Source organism: Macaca mulatta, chromosome X (genome assembly GCF_049350105.2).
Source record: "Macaca mulatta isolate MMU2019108-1 chromosome X, T2T-MMU8v2.0, whole genome shotgun sequence".
NCBI lineage: Eukaryota > Metazoa > Chordata > Mammalia > Primates > Cercopithecidae > Macaca > Macaca mulatta.
In genome coordinates, this window is record NC_133426.1 from 75,207,262 (window position 1) to 75,226,241 (window position 18,980).

At 51.3% G+C, this 18,980-nt stretch overlaps 1 protein-coding gene across 10 annotated transcripts in view; it reads left to right on the plus strand.

The window, feature by feature from the left end:
• STARD8 (StAR related lipid transfer domain containing 8) overlaps positions 1–18,980 on the plus strand; it is a 79,458-nt gene that overhangs the window by 48,030 nt on the left and 12,448 nt on the right. For 8 of the 10 annotated variants that reach the window (XM_077989694.1, XM_077989695.1, XM_015127608.3 and 5 more), the window contains exon 1: positions 18,566–18,598. Coding sequence is in view for 2 of the 10 variants with exons in the window: in XM_028842495.2 (XP_028698328.2) it covers positions 18,527–18,598 (72 nt within the window). In the remaining 8 variants the exon portion in view is untranslated. Of the gene's footprint in view, positions 1–18,526; positions 18,599–18,980 lie in introns of those variants that run through there. The other 2 variants (XM_028842495.2, XM_028842494.2) reach the window with 1 other exon arrangement.

The following is an 18,980-nucleotide window of genomic DNA, read 5'->3' on the forward strand; positions in this document are numbered from 1 at the left end:
CTGCGGGGACCAAGCGAAAACGTTTGGACACGTCTCATCTTCATAGGTCTCATTTTCCCATAAAGTCCAAACTGGGTTTGGATTAGAGGAAAGGCTTTTCAGTGGAATTTTTGGGATTTCCAAATTAGGTAGTGTGGGGTTCACGTTCCTCCTGACACTTGTAAAAGTTGCTCGCTGAATTACGACTCAGAAAACTGGGGTTCAGCCAGTCCATGTGACCTTAGGCGAGTCATACTACTGTGTGGGCCATAATGTTTTAAGCCACACCTCGGGTGGCAGCTTGATTTCAGTATCTAAAGGGCCCGGTCTCTTTCACCCTGACATTTGGTTACTTGGTACCTGGGGTCAGGCTCCTAATTGGCAGGTAAAAAGTTGTCTCTGAGACGCTCCGGGTGGCAGCAGCTATGCACACGGGGAGCTTTGTGGTGAGTATGCAGCTAAGCCAGCTGGAAAACTAGAGTGTGTGTGGAGGGGTGGGCGACAGCAGCCAGACCAAGGTAGGGAGAGGTGGGAGTTTTCTTCCAGAGCCTGGGGCCACAGAGGTTGGGGTCCTCAGAGATTGGGCTGGCTTGGAGCCTATGCTTACCCCCAAGTCCCAGGGCCCTGGCTTCTCTCCCAGTCAGAGCCTAAGCGGGGAGGAGGAGTTAATGAATCACACTCAGGGCTATTTTCAAACCCTGACTCCTCGGGTGCGACCTGCTCCCTCCCCACTCCTCGGTTTGCCGCCCCCTCTCCTCCCCCCACCCCCGCACACCTGTATTATTGCCCTCTGAGTTTTCCTCTCATTTTCATCCTCCTGGAATGAAAGGGGGACAAATCTTGTCTGCGGATGGGATGGGAAGGTGGGCAGCCCAAAGGCGTGGAGAAGGCGGCTGCAGGTGATTTCTGGGTGGCTTTCACAGCGGGAAGAGTGTGATGGGAAGGGTGGTGTTTCGCTATGAGAGTATAGGGGTCGGTAGTGAAACTTTTTCACTCTAAAGGTACAGCTGCCATCTAGCTGGACATTCTGGGCTGGTTTTCATTTTAGGGACGTGACTTTTTGTTAATGTGCTGGACTTTGGATTTTGGATTTCTGCTCCCTAGACCTCTATATTTAGTGCTAGGAAACACCACACTGGACACTGCCTCTCCTGTTTTTGAAGTATGCTAAACCTCTCTGTGCATCTACAGCTCCCCTCTCCCACCTGGAGAGGAGAGGCTGCCTAGAGATGATATCTGGAGGTGTTTAGAGCAAGAAGAGGGGCTGAACTGAAGGTGTGCAAAGCAAAGGGGCTGTGTGCCCTATGTGCTTGCTTGAGACAGGGTTTGCAGTGAGTCATGTGGGGAGGATGGCAGAGCCTTCCTTATTCAAACACAATACCTCCTGAGTTCCAGCAGAGAAGCAAAGAAGTGGCACCAAGAAGGCTTGAATGTTGTCCCTCTCTGTCCTCTTGAAGTTTTAAAATTCCATTATTGGGACTACAGATTGGAGAGGGAGCAGAGGACCCCTATGTCCAGGTTTAGAGGATAGCAACAGGGACACAAAGGCAAGAAGGTCCCAAAGGGAGGAGGGGATGGAGTCTCCAATTGGGAAGCTGTCACAGCTGCAGCTGCTTTGCTGCTAGGAGACTCCTGGAGTTCCTTATTTGAGCCATGGAAAGTTCAGGTTCAACAGATGGCAGGTTTATCACATGCAGGCTGTGCCCTCACCTCTTTTCTGGCTAGAAGAAAGAGTTGCCTCTGCCATGAAAAGAAGAGAACGACCTTTTCCCTCAGGCTCCCAGTTTGGGTAGGATCAGGTGTCATGGCCATGAGCTTTAGGAAAGCTGTTCAGCAGATAAAATAGGGACAGCAGATTTCAAAGATGCAAGGGCTTTAGGGTGGGAAGTATGAGCTCTCGGAGATCTAGGTGAGTTTTCCGTTGTTCCCCACCCCACAACAGGGTAGTTGAGCACTGGGCTGGGCACACAGTTGCTGGTGTCAACTGTTTATTAAGGGGTCTTGGTTTTGTGTGTGCACACTTGTGCATGGGCATGCATTCGGGAAGGGTCCTGGTAGATAGGAATCAGTGGACTGGAGGCCACAGCCTGGGCCCTTGTCACAAGTCTGAAGTGCTGTGTTTGTGGGTGGAGTTTCCTTTTCCCCAGTCCTGCAGGTTGGTAACTTGCATGCTAAACAGTTGCTGTTCCTGTTTACATCGACCACACACAGGAATTTTAGAACTGAATGTTAAGTTCCCTAGGAGTCCAGGGTGGCATGGAGCAAAGAACAGGGGACTGGGAGTTGGACATGGGGAGCTTTAACTCCAGGCTCTGCTGCCCCCTCAAATTCTCCGACTCTGGGTTTCTCCTCATTTTTTCCACTTCACTGGATTAAACTAGGGGATCCATGGCTAAGTGCTTTGTAAACTACCACGTGCTGTATAAATTATTAGTCATTAGGTTTCAGCTTGGTGCTAGGTCTTGTGGAGGACACGGAGTTAAAACCCCCAGCTCCAGGGAATCTACCATCTAGTTTGGGGGTTAGTGGCATAAATAATACATGCCACTAATTATTTATGTATTAAATAATAATACCTTGGTGATGGCTTTTAAAAAATTATTAGGAATAATTTCAAACATATATAAAAATAGAGACAATTAGTGTCCTAAGACCCCATGTACCCATCACCCAGTTTCAACAGCCATTAGCCCACGGCCAATCCTGCCCTGTCCGCACTCCTATCTACATCATGCCCTTGTCATTTTGAAACAAATCCCAGATACCTTATCAGTTCATGTATACATATTTCAATACGTATTTCTAAAAGATAAGGATTCATAAAAACAGCCATTATCACACCTAAAATAATTTCTTAATATTATCAAATAACCGGTAAGTGTTCATATTTCCAATTGTTGAGAAGGACTTATTTGCCCTGGGCGTCCATTCTGCCCTGGGAATCCATTCCAGGGAGTGATTGCTTTTGCCTGAGGGGAAGGTGACAGATCGAGGCAGTGACATTTGAGCTGAACCTTGGACGAGAGGCCCAGGAAAGGTCCCAGTCCAGATGTTAGCCGCCTCTAGGGCTCCAGATCTGGAGGCTGACCCATGGAGGCTTCTTGCGGAGACTTCCTGCCTTTGTTTCTCTAGCAGTAAATGACATTCTCACTCTCACACTTGCTTCCCCAGTCCAGGGCACCCAGGAGTTTGGGGTCCGCAGGTCTAGGAGAATTCTGGGAGGCTGCTCTCCACCTAGGCCCCTCCCCTGTGCCTGACCCCCGAGGCCAGTTCAGAGCAAAACAGGATGTATTCAGGATGAACGTCTTTCCCAGCTTGTCATCTAATCACCAAGGCCCAGCTTGGAGCTTCCTCTCTCATTCATGATAAAAACCCTCACTGTCTCTCTTTTCCCTTCCGCCCCAGTAAGGGTGTGCTGACTTCCTCCATATCCGGGCCAGCCCTCTACCCTCATGCGGGGCTGAGGGAGAGATTCCCTCAGTGCAGGCCTCTGCCCCCACCCACCTCACCGCAGCCTGTCGGAGAAAGAGAGAGAAAGACCCCAGGAATGTTCTCCCTGACTGCAGGTTCCTGCTCTTGGGCTGTCCTTGGGAAAAGAGCGGCCTCCTTCCAACAAGCCTGGGGTCCTGCCACTGCTTGGTTAATCATTGAGCCACATAATAACCACCTTGGAAAGTCATCTTTAGGGGATGGTCATTAACTCACTCCCTGTCCACCCCAGGCCTTAAAGAGACCGTGTCCTGAACCCTCACCTTCCCCCAAGGGAACATTGACAAACATTCAGTCACGGGACCTTCTGGGGCCAGTTAAAAGTCTGCCCCTTCGTCCTTTACTTGGGCAAACAGAAGCAATTATTCACAGCATTTGAAGGACATGGGTTCAGCTTGGATGGTATTGAGAAGGGAAGGGGAGTGAATTGATGGGGATTTGGATGGGCAGTGGGGTCCAGGATCAGAGTTAAAAAGGGGTAGGGGTGTTTCTAGGAGTAGTTGATGCCCTCATCTCAATTTGAAAGTCTAAAAGAGCAAGAAATGCCCACCCAAAGGGTCTGCCGATGCTGGGGATGGAGTTAGGCTGTCTGAATGTGTGTCTGTTTTCAGTACAGCTGTGGGTCCCTCCACACCAGGCTGCAGTGGGAATGGGGACAGCCAACCACATGGTTGCTGCTGAGAGGCCGAGGGGCTCTGTAAGTGGAGGAGGATGCCTTCCTCTGGGAGCCTGTATCTAGACAAGCAGTGGTACCTGGGAAGGGTTGGGCCAGGACCCAGACCCAGACCCAATTTAGAAAGCTCCAGACCACATGCAGTTTTCTGCAGTTTCAGTAGGAAGAGAAGGAACCACCCCGTGGGCCTGCTACAGAGTTAGGAAACGGCTTCTGGTTCTGCCCCCTTTATAGCTTTCTCTCAGTGAGTGATTTTTGCTTTCTCTGGGCCTCAGTTTCCACGACTATAAAGTGGGTAGGGCAGGTGGCAGGCAGACTCAGTGGTCTGTCAGCCTTCCTTTCAGCTATGCAAGTATGCCTCCCCACTCGAGACCCTTTTCTTGTCTTCTGGGCAATGGTGAGCTGGCTTCAAATTCATCCAGGCCCAGACACTGAATGTTCTCAGCCAGCTGGGTCAGTTTGAGCTGGCCAAGCCCTGAATTGCCACAGCTTGGGTTCTCCTTGTGCATGGGCTTTTCTGCAGTTTGCTCTCTGGCCCCTCCCCAAGCCTGTGTCTGTCCCAAGCGGCCAGCCACTCTCTGACCCATTCAGCACAAGTTAATGAGTGAACTGCTCCCCCTCGGTCATACCAGCCCACGGTGCTCCTGGGATCCCAGGTCCCTGTGGGAAGCAGCCAAGGGCCTAGCCAGCTCCAGTCACCTTTATGCTCTCTCCCACAACCCCTCTAGAGGTAGGTATGCAGGCAGAGCTCAGGGGAGAAGGACCTTTAGAGGGTACTAGGTCCAACTTTCCTTCTGAAACTTGGGGCTTCCCGACAGGTACTCGTGCAGTTCCTGCTCATTCATGTTCAGTACGTGGGAATGTGGTATGTTTCAAGCAAGTTGCTTTCGTCTTTGGAATGTCTGAAAGCTTTTCTCATGTTGAACTTAACTGTGCCTCCCTGAGGCTTCTAACCCTGGGTCCCGACTGTGCCCCTTGGGACCACCTGGACCCTGTCTGCTCTCTCTGACCTTCAGGAGTCTGAGGACGGAACCCAAGTGCACCTGTGTCTTCTCTAGGCCAAACAGCCTTCAAGCATCTGTGCTGCTCCTCAGACCTGGAGCAGCACCCTTCCCAGCCTCATCATTGTCCTCTGTCCTCCCTGCCTGCTACTGTTTATGGCCCCCTTAACATGTGGAGACAGGAAATGGGGCACTGGAAACCCCTCACTCCCCTTAGTTTATTTATAGTCTGAACTTGTTCAGATGACTTCTCCATAATCCTTTTCTAGTTACCCCAGCGGGTAGACTCCTAACCCCTAGAATCTTGGGTGCAAATACCTTAGACAATGCTGATTTGTTTATTGTTCAGGTCCAGCCAGCTCTCATGATTGGAGAGCCCTTGGAAGGTAGGGCCTTCTAATTGGTGCCCCCGTAGTGGAGGACAAGCCTGGTGTTAGTAGGTGTTCCCCTTGATTAGTTGAATACTATGTAATATGTGGGGGGCTTCCAGCGTACCCTGCTTTCCTGCCACTCGGTTTTATCTTTGGAGTTGGTGAGGGGTGGAGGGAAGGGGATATTTTAGGGAGTACTGAAGCCGGAAATGAGTATGAGCCATGCCCACAGTGGGGCCTAGAAGAGTGAATCAGACAGGGAGAAATACCAACTTAGCCATTCCTTCCCCTAGCAGTTGATGATGACGACTATGAGTCCTCCCATTTCTTCAGTTTTCAAGGCACTTTCACTTCCATGATCCCACTGTGTTCTTTGAGCAGCCCTGTAAAGTAAATGGTATGATTTCCCCAGAGTGATCTGTGGTGGTCTCCACCTGAGGCCCAGGGAAGGGAGAAACAGTCTCCAGTGAGGGAGGATTTGGAGCCCAGGTCTCCTGACCCTCAGCCCTCCCTGTTTTCCCCAAACCACACCCAGCAGCCATGGCAGCCGGGGCTGACTCGGCAGCTTCCCCACCACAGAGGAACTCCTGCCCTGGCTGCAACTCTGTTCCTGTGAGAGAGTGAGCTCCAGGGGAGGTGGCCTAGGATTTCCTGTCCTTTATCTGGGCTGGCCAAAGGCTGGCCTGTCTGAGGTGTGAGATAGGCACCTGCAGCCAGCCTTTCTGCTCCAGACTGAGGTCAAGTCAGGCTGTGGCAGAGGCTGTTGAGCTTGTGGGAAGAGCTTGTCCCCAAACATCTGTCCTGAGCAGTGCCCACACCAGCAGGGCCTTCTAAATGGGAAAAACAAAGAGGAGAATGTGGAAAAGGGGTCAGAGTGGAGCAGAAGTAAAATACATCCTGAGCTGTACACAAGCTCTCATGTTCACAGTGCTGGGAGACTTTGGGCAAATTACTTAACTTCTCTGAGCCTTCATTTTGTCAGCTCTGAAATGGAGATATGTACCCACCTCATGGGGTTGTTGAATATTAAATCCAACAATATAAATAAAATTATTGCCATGATTGTTGCTTGGTAGTACCTTCTGCAGTCCTGTCATTTTGCTGTTTTTCACTGACCTGGGGTTGTGCAGTCCTCAAACCTGCCACCTCCTGGGCATTCGGTCTGGACTTTGCAATCATTTCAGAGTCCACCTTACCCAGAAAAGCCCCTTTGGCCATGCCCACCCACAGGGCTCCCTTCCTCTGGCCTTCTTTAGTGGCATTCACGACACTGCAACAGTTTTCAAGGCTGTGTCAATAATTTAGAAGAGTTCACTATTATTATTGGTGTCACCAATAATAAATTAACTTCTTTAGCATTCATGGCAATTCTGTAAGGTAGGTACTGCTATCTTTGTCTCTATTTTACTTGTGAAGCAACTGAGGTAAGTAGAGGTTAGATAAACTTGCCCAAGGTCACATATCCAGGGAGTGATGAAGCTGGGATCAGGACCCAGCTGGTCTGACTCTACCTCCTGACATCTTTAATGACTGGGCCATGCCTCTCTCCAGATGCCTGGCCAGGAGGCAAGAGCTGAAGTTCGGGTCTCCTTCCCCTCCTGAGTGCTCATCACACCCACCAGTGATTAGTCACTTCTGGACAGGCAGTCCCCAGGTCCTTGCCTGTCTGCTCTGTGCACTTCCCCTCACCCTCCATCACCAAGGTGGACAGATGAATAGGAGGGAGGACATGGAGGAGTGGGTATTTATGCTCTAAAACAGAGCCGCATTGGGTTGGGGAGGGTGTATAGGAGGGAGTTGGGCGGTGGGGGTGGCAGTGTGGTTCTGACATCAGCACCAGGCCTGCCTGATTAGCACCTTCTAGTACTGGGGGTGGAGAGCAGGGTGCTGGGTGGCATCGGGGAAGAAGAGACATTTGAATATGCCCTCTTGACAACCAAGCTGCATTATTTAGAAGGCGTGGGTGGTTGGGGCAGGCAGGAGGCTGGCTGGATTAGCTCCTATGATCACTAGCTGGCGTGTCCCATGCTAGAATTGGGTGGCAGGAGGTTGTCCGGAAGCTCTAGCCCTCCCCGAAGTGCTTCCATCTCAGGGTCCTGGGGGCTGCAACCTTCCTTCCCTTAGGCTGTACTAGCTGTCAGCTCCATTGCTTCGGGGCTTATGCCCCTTTATCTTGCTTCCAAAGCAAGCTCCAGAGAGTGCTACGAAGGCCAGTCCATGTGAGCCTCTGTCTCCTGAGAAGGATGGGCCTGGCAGCAGCTCTGGCCAAGTGCTGCAGGAGAGTTCAACTTTTTTTCTCTTTTCAGACCTTAGTACCCAGTGTAGGGCTTGGCACCAAGTAGGTGCTTGGGTATTATTAGTTGAATAAATTCACAGTTCATGGGGAGTGGATTCTAAGGGGAGAGCCGAGGGAGGGAACAGGTCAGCAGGAGGGCTGTGGGTGTTTAGGTAGGCTTCTGGCCCAATCTGTAGTCCAACAGAAGCTACTTGACCTAGTGTAGCCTCAGTTCCCCATTTGTACCATAGGCATTACCTGCTTTGGACGAGTTCTTGCGGGGACCAAATGACATACAGGATGATCAAGTGCTTTCCCGGCTGATGGGAAGTTAAATTCAGGCTAACCACTCATACTGCAAAAACCCTGGTAAATGATTTTGTGTCTGCTGTGTGCCAGGCCCCAGCCTAGACAATTTCTTTTCTTTAATGAGGAAGATTCTAACTTGGTAGCTCTGACTCTAGAGCCAAACTGCTTGGATTTGCATCCTGGCTCACCACTTCTTAGTTGCTGACCTTGGGCAAGTTACTCCCTATCTCTGGGTCTCAGTTTCCTCCTCTGTAAAATAGAGATATTATTGGAGCACTTAGCTCACAGGTTTGTTGTGAAGATTCGATGTGAATACACATTAAAAAAAAAAACCTAAAGAAATGCCTGGGACATAATAATGGCTCAGTACAAAGTCCGTGGCCCAGGGCACGTAGTTAGTACTGTATAACTATTAGTGTCTGCTATATTTTATTAATAATTACATTCTGTATCACAAATATTGCTGTGAGTAAGAAGTATAGAGCCAAGACCAGGGGCGGTGGTGGCTCACACCTATAATCCAGCAATTTGGAAGGCTGAGGCAGAAGGATTGCCTGAGCCAAGGAGTTTGAGACCAGCCTGGGAAATATAGGGAGACACCTATCTCTACAAAAAATAAAAAAATACAAAAATTAGTTGGGCGTCATGGTGTGTGCCTGTAGTCCCAGCTACTCTGGAGGCTGAGGTGGGAGGATTGCTTGAGCCCAGGAGGTCGAGGCTGCAGTGAGCTGTGATCATGCTACTACACTACAGCCCTGGTGACAGAGTGAGACCTCATTTTAAAAAAAGAAAAGGAAGAGGTACAGAGCCGTGACTAATAGGCTACGTCTTCAGGTGACTAGCCTGTTAACTCCTCTCACTGTACCCTGTAACCTCTATGCCCATAGGCCTTACAGAGCTGTAAGACCACCGTTTGGGGTTCTCCTTCCCTTGGCCCTGCCATGACCTGAGCATGCACATCATCACCCTTGCCCCCAGAGCCATAGGCTCCGCCCCTTGCTATGTGCTCAGCATCACAGCCCTCCCTCTGACTCTCCTTGGGGCTGGGGGAGGCGTTGTGTCTGCTCCCTTCCCAGGGAGGCCACTTGTCTCAGGCCCATTTCCTTTCTATCAGAGACAATTTTCTGTGGATCTCAGGGTGGGGCCAGGCTCCTTCAAGGCATTTCCTGTCCAGGAGTTTATATTTGGCCTGAGCAAAAGGAAAGGGAAGTAGGCAAGGGGGTGGGATGCAGACGTGATGGCACAGGGTCAAAACAGACAAGCGCCAAGACTTTCCAGGCCAAGAGAGGGAGGCAGGAGGTGGGCACGCCCCTTCTCTCAGGTGAACGTGGATTCCCTCCCCTGAGCTCGGCGGAGTGAAGTGCTCCTTCAGGTCATAATGCCTCCACCATCGAGCAGAGTTCATTTTCTGTTCTCACATCTCTGAGCCTTCATTCCTGGCTATGTGGTTTCTGTCCTAGGGCAAGGCTTTGAGGTAAAGAGGTGCTCAATTCCATTTCTAGTGCTGTGGTGATACCAGACAAGGGAGCAGAGTCAGAGGCCTGTATTCTGTGTAGTGGGAAGTAGGGCTTCCTGTCTGTGTGTTGCCAGAACATTCGGTAGCCCTTAACACACTTCAGTGGCAACACAAAGACCAAAAGTACCCAGTGCAGAGAAGTCCCCAGTTGAATGGGGGATAGACTCACATGCTGCTGAGATGATCATGGAAATGTGTTAGGGGACTGCTTAATTGAACTGAGCCACTGGGTGTTAGGGGGTTGGTGAGAGGTCAGGGGAGGCTTCGTGGGAGGGGGTGTTTGATCTCCAGCTTGATGAATAAATAGTAGTTTAAAGCTTCAAATCAGGCTGTGTCTAGATTGTGCAGAGTCTTGAGTGCCAGGGAGCAGTCAAGGCTATCTGCCCCAGGCTGTGGAAGCTCTTTAGGTTGTAGAGTAGGGGAGCGGCCAGGTTAGAACTGGGCTCTTAGAAGAAGCAGCTGGCAGGATGGCCCCTTGAAAGGAGAAGCTAGAGGCTGGGAACTTGGAGGGCTGAAATAATCCAGGCAGAAGAACCTAGAGCACAGTTGGGCAGGAAAAAAGCCCAACCATTTGATGGAAAAGTTGGTAGAACTTGGTGACTAAATACATGTGGCGAGAAGAGAGCAAGAATGACTTGAGGTTTAAGCCTAGGCAGTGGGCACACTGGGAGGCAGAAACATACGGAGAGCTGGTTTGTGGGGAAAGATGGGTTTGGTGTGCGTTACACTGAGGATCCTCACTTGGGTCCTCAGAAAAGAATGTGAAGGAAGAAAGCTCCCCCCACTAAGACAGCCACTACCCATCACACACACCTCTGCTGCAGCTCTAGATTTTGGGGAATGGTCATTAGGAGATGGGGAAACTGAGGTTCAGACAGAGGTAATGGCTTGCCTGAGGTTATGCAAGATGCTAGTGGAGCTAAGGCCAGAAGGTAGTTCACCTGACCGTTAGTTCAATACTTTCCACTCAAACCAAAGTGGAGAGCAGTCACCACTGACCTGATATCTGCCCCAGACCGGTTAGGCTGGCATCATTTACCTCTAGGCCAGGGACTGGAGATGACGGAGTAGCACATGGCTCATTAAAACAAGTCTCTCTTTCCTAGGCACCATGACCTTGTCAGAGCACCTGGGACTGGGTTGGGGGCAGGAGGCCCTTGGGGGCAAGAAAACTAATGGAGCAACTGCAGCAGAGCAGGTGGCAGCTTTGACCTTCCTTGTCATAGGGAAACCCAGTGCCGGGGAGGAATGTCAGCTGCCTACTTTGGTCCTGCCATACCAAGCTCAAGCCCAGGAGCCTACAGGCTGGGCTGCCTCTGGACCCAAAATCTCCAGCAGCCTCAGTGGGCCTGAGGTCTGGTTTAACCTCAGGGTGCTCATGATTCTCCCTCATTTATAACTGCACACAGGAGCTAAGGCCACTGCTTTGCGGAGAGGAGTGGGGAACCACAATTGGGGGTTTCTTGTGTAACTTCCATTTTTAAATAAAATGCCAAACCAGAATTGCCGCCTCTTCCTGGCCGATCCTGCAAGGTGTCCACAATGTGCAAAGGCTAGGGACTGCCACTGAATGTTGCACCCATTCTTCACTTCAGCCCCCAGGACATCCTGGCGGGAGGGTGGGCTGCCCAGAGGGGCCCGAGGCCCCAGATAAGGCAGAGGCTAACCCTCAGGGTCTCATGCTTCAGATCTGGGGTCAACCTTTCTTTGTCTGGGGCTGTCTGGTGCAGTGTATGATGTTTAGCAGCATCCCTGGCCTCTACTGAGTAGATGCTAGTAGCATTTCCCCCTTAACCCCCGCCAGTCGAGATGACCAAAAATGTCTCCAGACGTTGCCAAATGTCCCCTGGGGTAAAAATTGTCCCTGGTTGAGAATCCCTGTGGTAGAGACTATAAATTTTTTCTGGGGTGTGCAGTGTTGCGAGAGGGATGTTATATAGAAGGTAGAACCACACTCCTGAACTTACCACTGGCCAGCTAAAAGATTCAGTGACTTGTTTTTCCTGCCATCCTGTCCTAGGGGCCCCTCCTGGGCTGTTTGCTTTAGTGGTGCCTCATTTGTGACAGGGAGGCTCCAGAAGTGTTGCTTGTATGGGCCCAGAACTTGGCATCCAGCTGTAGCCCCAACCGAGACCGAGACTGGCATCTGAACAGGTGCAGCAGGGCGCTGAGTTCTGCCCGGTGACCTAACAAGCCAGAGGCCAGCCAGGGTCCAGCACTGCCAACCTAGGCTGGGTGAAATACAGAGGCCCTTCCTGTGGTGCCCCTCCTGTGAGGTTTGGAATGTGGGATGAGAGCTATTTTGGTCCTGTCTCCTTTCCTCCCTGTGCCGCCTCCTGTAAGAATCAAGTTAGAGTTGTGATTTCAGTGAAGAGCAGCAGGAGCAGAGAGAGGCGCCAGTGAACTGGACCACCCCATAGATAGGGCATTGCAGACCCCCTTGCATGTCTGCTTCAAGGTCAGGAGGGAAAGTCTTGGTGGCCCTGTAATCCCTGACAGCTCTTAGTACAGGTCCCTCTCCCACTGTCCCCCAGGGAGAGAGGTGGCAGAGCCAGTCAGCCACTCATTGCAGCACTTCTGCTAGGGGCACTGCCAACCTAGAGGGTAGCTTTGTGCAAATTCAAATGAAACAGCGCCCCTGAGGGATGCAGCCCTGTGCCAGGGCTCAAGGCTTGGTGGGCAAGCTTATTTTGGCCTGGGTCCCTTAGTGTTTCCTTAAGGGAGGGTATAAGGAGCTGCTCAGAGCAGTTGGGGCCACATGCTGAGGATGGTAGCTTCTGAGATACAAGCCCTCTGCCAAAAGGCCAGCACCTTCTCCTTGAGAGAGGTCCCCCTCTAGGGTTGGAGAGCAGGCAAAGGAAATGCGCCTTGTAGCAACCAAAGGAAATGGGCCTTGTAGCAACCAAAAGAAATGATCTGAGAAGCGGTTTGCCGGGTCCTAGCGTTTCTGAGCAGCAGTAGCAGGGCCTGCAGTGGTAGGCGACCCCCTGCCTGCCTCCTAGCCCTGCCTTGAGGGACCAGCCTCACAGAGCCTGCCTTGGGACCTGGGGTTGTCACGTAGATAGTGGCATCCCAGGTCTTTCTCCACCACTCAGGACACTGGCTTTTCCTCCTGCACTCAGTGAAGGTGGGAAAGACCGACATGGAGACAGATCCAGATCCTGTTTTGGAGGCCCCTGTCCTCTGGTGAGCGCCATGGAGGCGATGCTTTTCCAAACAGGAAGCTAAGTCAGGTAAAGGAGGCCACCGCATGTTTAAAGTCACCTTAGGGAGCAGGTCAGCTAACTGAATGACCTTCACAAACACCCACTGCCTGCCTTCCCTCAGTCATCATAGGCATTCACATTGATGCTGGTCACTCTCTCCTGCTCCTGCACTCAGGTCTAGAGAGAACATGGGCCTGTGAGCAGAACAGGCCTGTGACTCGGCTCTGGGTAGAATTTTCCAGGGACCTATACCTGTGGCTTTCTAGCAGGCCTTTTCTGTGTAGGGTGGTGGTCTTTATCACAGGCTGTACTTTAGAAGCACCGGGAGAGCTCTCAAAAATAAGCAAACAAAAATGAACCCTATCCCCAGAGTGTTTAATTTAACTAGTCATGGGTGGGGCCTATTAGTAAAAGCTCCCCAGGAGATTTTAACGTGCAGCCAGATTTGAGAGGTGAGGGAGGAATGGGACGGGACACCCAACAGCTCCAGCAGTAATAAGGGATGCTTTCATCTGTGTCCCTGTGACATCCATCCATTACTTGTCTTGAGCCTGTGTCTTCCTGCCTGGTCCCCATGCCTGATATTGTCTTTATGGTTAGGCATGAGTAGGCTGAACCCAGGGCCGGGGCAGCTGTCTTATAACCCACTGAGTGACCAGAAGATACAAGGACTGGGGTTGCCTAGTAGTGGTGTGAAGAGGGGATACCCAGCCCGAGAGTGGGGTTGGTGACACTGGCTGGCTGAGGCCTTACTTCCTGTAGTCTAGATTAGATGCCTGTTGCCTTCTCTCTTCCTCCTGGCTCTTTTCTCTCACCTCTTTGCAACTGGTACACAATCTGAACTGTGTCTTAAAGACTAGATGGGTACAAAGTTCAGCTCATCTTAATAAAAATAGCCTTCGTTAATGAGAACTTTTATATAGCCACTTTCAAAACCAGCAAAAGCCTGATCAAATCTATAAGGTAACCACAGTGGTAGACAGGAAAGTCGTTAGTCCCCACTGTATAAATTTGGAAACCAAAGCTTAGAGAATGACATGAGTTGTTTCAGATGACTCAGTGGCAAGCATGGAAGCTGGCTTGATTGGAAAAAAGCTCGTTTTCCAACTTAGTGATCATCTGCGGGCATTATTGCATCTCCCAGTGAGAAATGTTGCTGCCTCTTTCCTGGGTGCATAAGCCCTATGCTTGAGTGTTTCTCAAGACCAGAAGGTCTGCTTTTTTCCTGGTTGCATCCTTCTCAGCATAGAAAACTGCTCTGTGCTGTCTCTGGGAACGTGGCCTGTGTAAATGTAGGTGCGGATACCATCATTGACCTCAGAAAGCATGTGCTGCTGCTCAGCCTTTCCTACTTTGACGCTCCCTCCAGGAGACCTGTGGGTTTGGCTCTGAGGCCTGATTGGACTCTGGAGCTTTCTAGTATGCCCTCTCCCCTGACTCTCCCAGCCTGGATCTGGGAGATCTGGGCCCCTCCCCCAGGGAGAGTCTGGGCATAAGTCTCAGTGGAATCCAGTTTGTGCCAGCTGACTGCTGTTACTGACCTACCCTGGCACATCACCTAAGCTTTGGCCAGAGCATACACCGCATGCAGAATATAGCCTTTAGAACTGCTGGTGGCCATGCCTTGGAATCTGCACATCTGGATATAGAGATAAGGCAAGGGACCACAAACATTCCTACCTCACCTCAGCCTGCCCGTTGTCACTCTCCCCGCCAGATACATAAGCCAATCCTCAGTCTGGGCCACCTGGCTTCAGCCCCAGGTGAATTGACTCTACTAGGGGTGGAGGTGGGGTCGCTCCTGGCCTCAGCCTGGGCAGGCTGAGACGAGTGGGAGGGACAAGGCAGAGCAGCGCAGTTCAGCCCTTAATCACCAAGACATATGTCCCTGACTGATCCGTCTGGGAGGGAGCCTCAGGGCCTCCCAGCCCTCCATGAGATGGTGTATTGTGGGGAGCCAATGTCCCTGACATCCTGTTTGGTAATAACCCATTACATTCTCTAGATTCCTGTTAAGGAGAGGTGGTGGGGAATTCAGTCTGCAGCCCTACTCCAAACTTCTTTGCTCCTTTGTCTTTGGAGCAATTGCAACCTCTTTGAAACTTCTGCCTCCTTACCTCACTTCCCCCAACCATTTGGCCTCAATTCTGACAGTGGTCTGGGCAAAGCCATTGTCCAGACCCACAAGGGAATGCAGTAGCTGGGCTTCTTTCTCTAATTTCCTCTTTTTCTTTGGGACCTTTCAGAGTCAGAGTTGGGGTGGAACACATTTGTTGAGTGCTTGGTATTATGTGCCAGGGGCTTTCGCTTTCTCCAGTCTTTTATTTAATGCTGTCAGTAGCTATAAGATGTGGATGCTGACTGGGTGTGGTGGCTCACACCTGTAATCCTAGCACTTTGGGAGGCTGAGACAGGGAGACAGGAGGATCACTGGAGGCCAGGAGATGGAGACCAGCCTGGGCAATGTAGTGAGACCCCGTCTCTACAAAAAATAAAAAGAAAAGTAGCCGGGTGTGGTGTGGTGGCTGCTATTGTAGTCCTAGCTAGTCAGGAGGCTGAGATGGGAGGATCACACAAACCCAGGAGTTTGAGCCTGCAGTGAGCTGTGATAGCACCACTGCAGTCCAGCTTGGGTGACAGAGTGAGACCCTGTCTCAAAAAGAAAAAAAAAATCCAAAAACATGAAAAATAAATAAAATAAAAATTGAAAAAAGATGTGGATGCCGTGGCTCCTGTTTTACAGAGGAGGAAATGGAAACCTGGAGAGGTTATACAACTTGCCCAAAGTCGAAGAGCTAGTGACTGACAGCATCAGGATTTGAACCCTGGGTTGTGACTCCACTAGACCGGAAGGAGCAGGAAAACAGCCTGGGGGGCTGGGGTTGGTTCCTGAGTCTGAGCTCCTTGCTTGGCTGGCATGAGGGCAGGTGGCATAATGCAATGGCCAAGAGCGCTGAACATGGAGTGAAAAGATCAGGGTTATAGTCTCACCTGTGATACTTTACCCTGTATGACCTTGGAAAAGTCTCTTGGACCTCAGTAGGCTTTATACTGTAACTTTTTAAAAAATACCAATGTGGAGAGTCCTACCACAGATCAGTTAAGCCAGCCTTCTGGGCACTGGTATTTTTAAAAATAACACTTCCTAGCTGATTCTTATGTGCATCCAGGGGTGAGAATCACTGAGCAATGTGATTCAGACCAAGACTTTTCAAACTTTAATGTGTTTGCCTGAGGGTCTTCTTAAATAAAGTGGTTCTGGGTGTAGGGCTTGGGATTCTGCATTTCTAACAAGCTCCCCTGTGATGTTGATACTGCTAGTCTGGGACTACACTTTGAGTAGCGAGGGGCTACAGGGCTCTAGGTAGTCATGAAAGAACTTGGCATTGGCCTGAGTGAGATGGTCCTCTTCTGCCAACCCCCAGCTAGGGCCGATGCCTAGCATCAGGGGAGGGAGGTGCCTCTCCTATCCTCTCCATTAGCCATGAGTAACTGAGGGCTGCAGTGGGATTTTAAGGGTGTGTTCCTGGCATGCAGGCCTACCCTAGAGATTTGCTCCCTTTCCTGGGGTGGCCATACATGTGACCCTTTAGGGGCCGCTGTCTGCTCCTGTGCCCGCCTCTCTGGAAGTCCTAACCTGGTCCATCTTCTGGTACCTCCCTTTTGTCCTAATAACAGGAAAGCAGAGCTGGCTGCCAGGATAGGTGCTGAGATGGGGAAAGGGTCTCATCCCAGGGGCATGACAGGAACAGGGACAGGGAAGTGGCTGTGGCAGCCAGCTCAGCTGTCCTAGCAGCAGAACCATGTTCCTCAAAGGCTCCCTGGGCCGCTGTGCAGTCCCTTTGGACTGGTCTTACATCACCTAGACTACCACTGGCCTGGAGCACAGGATCCTTTTTCAGGCTTGCATTGCCCCCTGCCAGACAGGTGGAGGTACTGCTAGCAGGGCTCTGTCAGACACTTTTCAGGGACCCCTCAGAGGTCCTGGCGATTCCTAGATCTGTATCTTAGGTTAGGAAGTTGCAGTAACATAAAACATACATACACACACACACACGGAGAGAAAGAGATGAGAGAGAGAGACAGAGAGAGAGGCGGGTGCATGCACAGACTGAGGTGCTTGTGGGTATATACAGGTGCACAGTCCCACAGTGATCCTCATGAGTTGTGGACATGAGCACATTTGGCTACAGCTACGTGTAGAGACAGATGCTGTGGTGGACACTGACCTGTTGCATGCACTCACAGAAATGCACAGATGTTCATCCTTGCCCTTACCCCCATTTGCCCCCAAAACCTGCAGGGGCTCCAGGGGCTGCAGAGCCCTCTCTTCTTTCCCTCGAATCCTCATCAGTATGTGACCCTTGAGGAACCCATTACTTTTTCTGACTGACTTCTAACTTCCCTCACTCTTCCCTCCACTGTCTACTCACCTAGCATCTCTGAAATACTGTTTTGTCCTTCATCTTATCTGTCCCAGCCACTAGGATTTCATCCTGGGTTTCCTTGTGAGTGAGCACTGGGAAGAGAGAGCTCTTCCTGTCTTGGAAAAACCTCACCAGCCTCCTTAGAGTCCTCTGGTCAGGGGGGCCAGGTGAGACTGTGGCCACAGGTGCTGAGGAAGTGGAGGACGTGTTGAGGGCAGGACTCCGTGGCCGGATCAGCTCTGCTAAAACCAGCTGACTTCCCCCACCATCCCTGCAATGCCAGGTCCCATGGCCCCAGCCCCACTCATCTTGGCATCACCTGGGTGGAAAGCAAATAACCGCCTGGGCAGGCGCAGGGCTTTACTGCTGGTATTTGGCCTACCCTGACTAGAAGTGCCTCCTCTGTGGCTTCAGTCCAGCTGCACATCTCCGCTGGCGCTGGCAGGGGTGCCCAGCTCTGTGCCAGAACTCCCAGAGCAGAGGTGACAGGCTGACCTAGCCATGTTCTTCCCCCAAGACCCCAACAGGCCAGTACTGTGTCTTCATGACACTCAGCACTGCACTAGGACACAAATAGGCCAAGAGAGCTGGGGCAGTACTGGGAAGCTCCCTGAGGAGGGAGGACTGGAATGAGCATGGGGATGCTGCTGTCAGACTCAGCTGGGATTCCAACCCTGGCACTGCTGCTTTGTCCACTGTGAGACCGTAGGCTGAGCCTGTTGGTATGTCTGTAAAATGGGGATAGCAAAGCCATCACCGGTTATTGTGTGTGTGAAATGAGATTTGGCTGTCAAAGTGCTGAAGAATGTTACATGTGATGATGAGAAAGAGAATGATAGGAATGGTTGAGCATTCCTATTTCCTGCCTGGACTGGGCTGGTCTACCCAGGGCCTTGGAAGGGGGTAGGTTCCTCAGAAAGGCTTGGGGGGTGGACACAGCTGTGACTTCTTATCCCAGCAGGCCTCCTTGACCCCAGATGATCCTGGTTCCTGGGCAGGGGGTGGGAGAGTGGGAGGGGTTTGGAAGAGGCAGGGAATGAGACTCAAGAAAGCCAGGGCCAGGATGCCCAGACAGTAGGGTTTGGGGAGCAGAGGGCCTCCTGGTTGGCTATGACTTGGAGCAAATGTGCTAGGACCTCTGGCCTTCTCTTGCCATTTCTGGATCACCAGAATGAGATATGCCTGCCTGCTGGGGTTGGGCAGCATACACCTAGGGCCCTGGCATCAGCACCCTCCTAACCCCATTTCTTTGCCTGTTTCTTTCCCTTGTTCTGTTTCAGAAGCCGAGGCCAAAAGAGCATGTGAGTGGCTTCGAGCAACAGGATTCCCTCAGTATGTGCAGCTTTTTGAAGGTAAGGCCACTCAATTGTTTACCCTCCCCCGTTACATACTTCCCCTAGCCCTCAGTTTTTTGTCTGTTAAATGGGGCAAGTCAGATTCTCTCTCCAACTACACACAAGCAGTGTCTCCTGGCCTTGCTCCGATTTTTTTCTGACTTTGCTCCTGCAGTTGTACCTTTCTCTCCCGCATCATCTCTACGAGATTGCTCTCACAACTGCCGCAAACTCTGCTGTTGCCCATGCCTTTAAGGTACCTTGTCTTGACCAGGGTCACCACGTGGTACCAATCCTGAGGATGCCATGTCGGTACACACGGTGTGAAGAATGCCGCCTGGAGTTGTACACCCTGGTGGCCCAGCCTTGGCCTCACTTGCCCCACAGTGATGGCCTCATT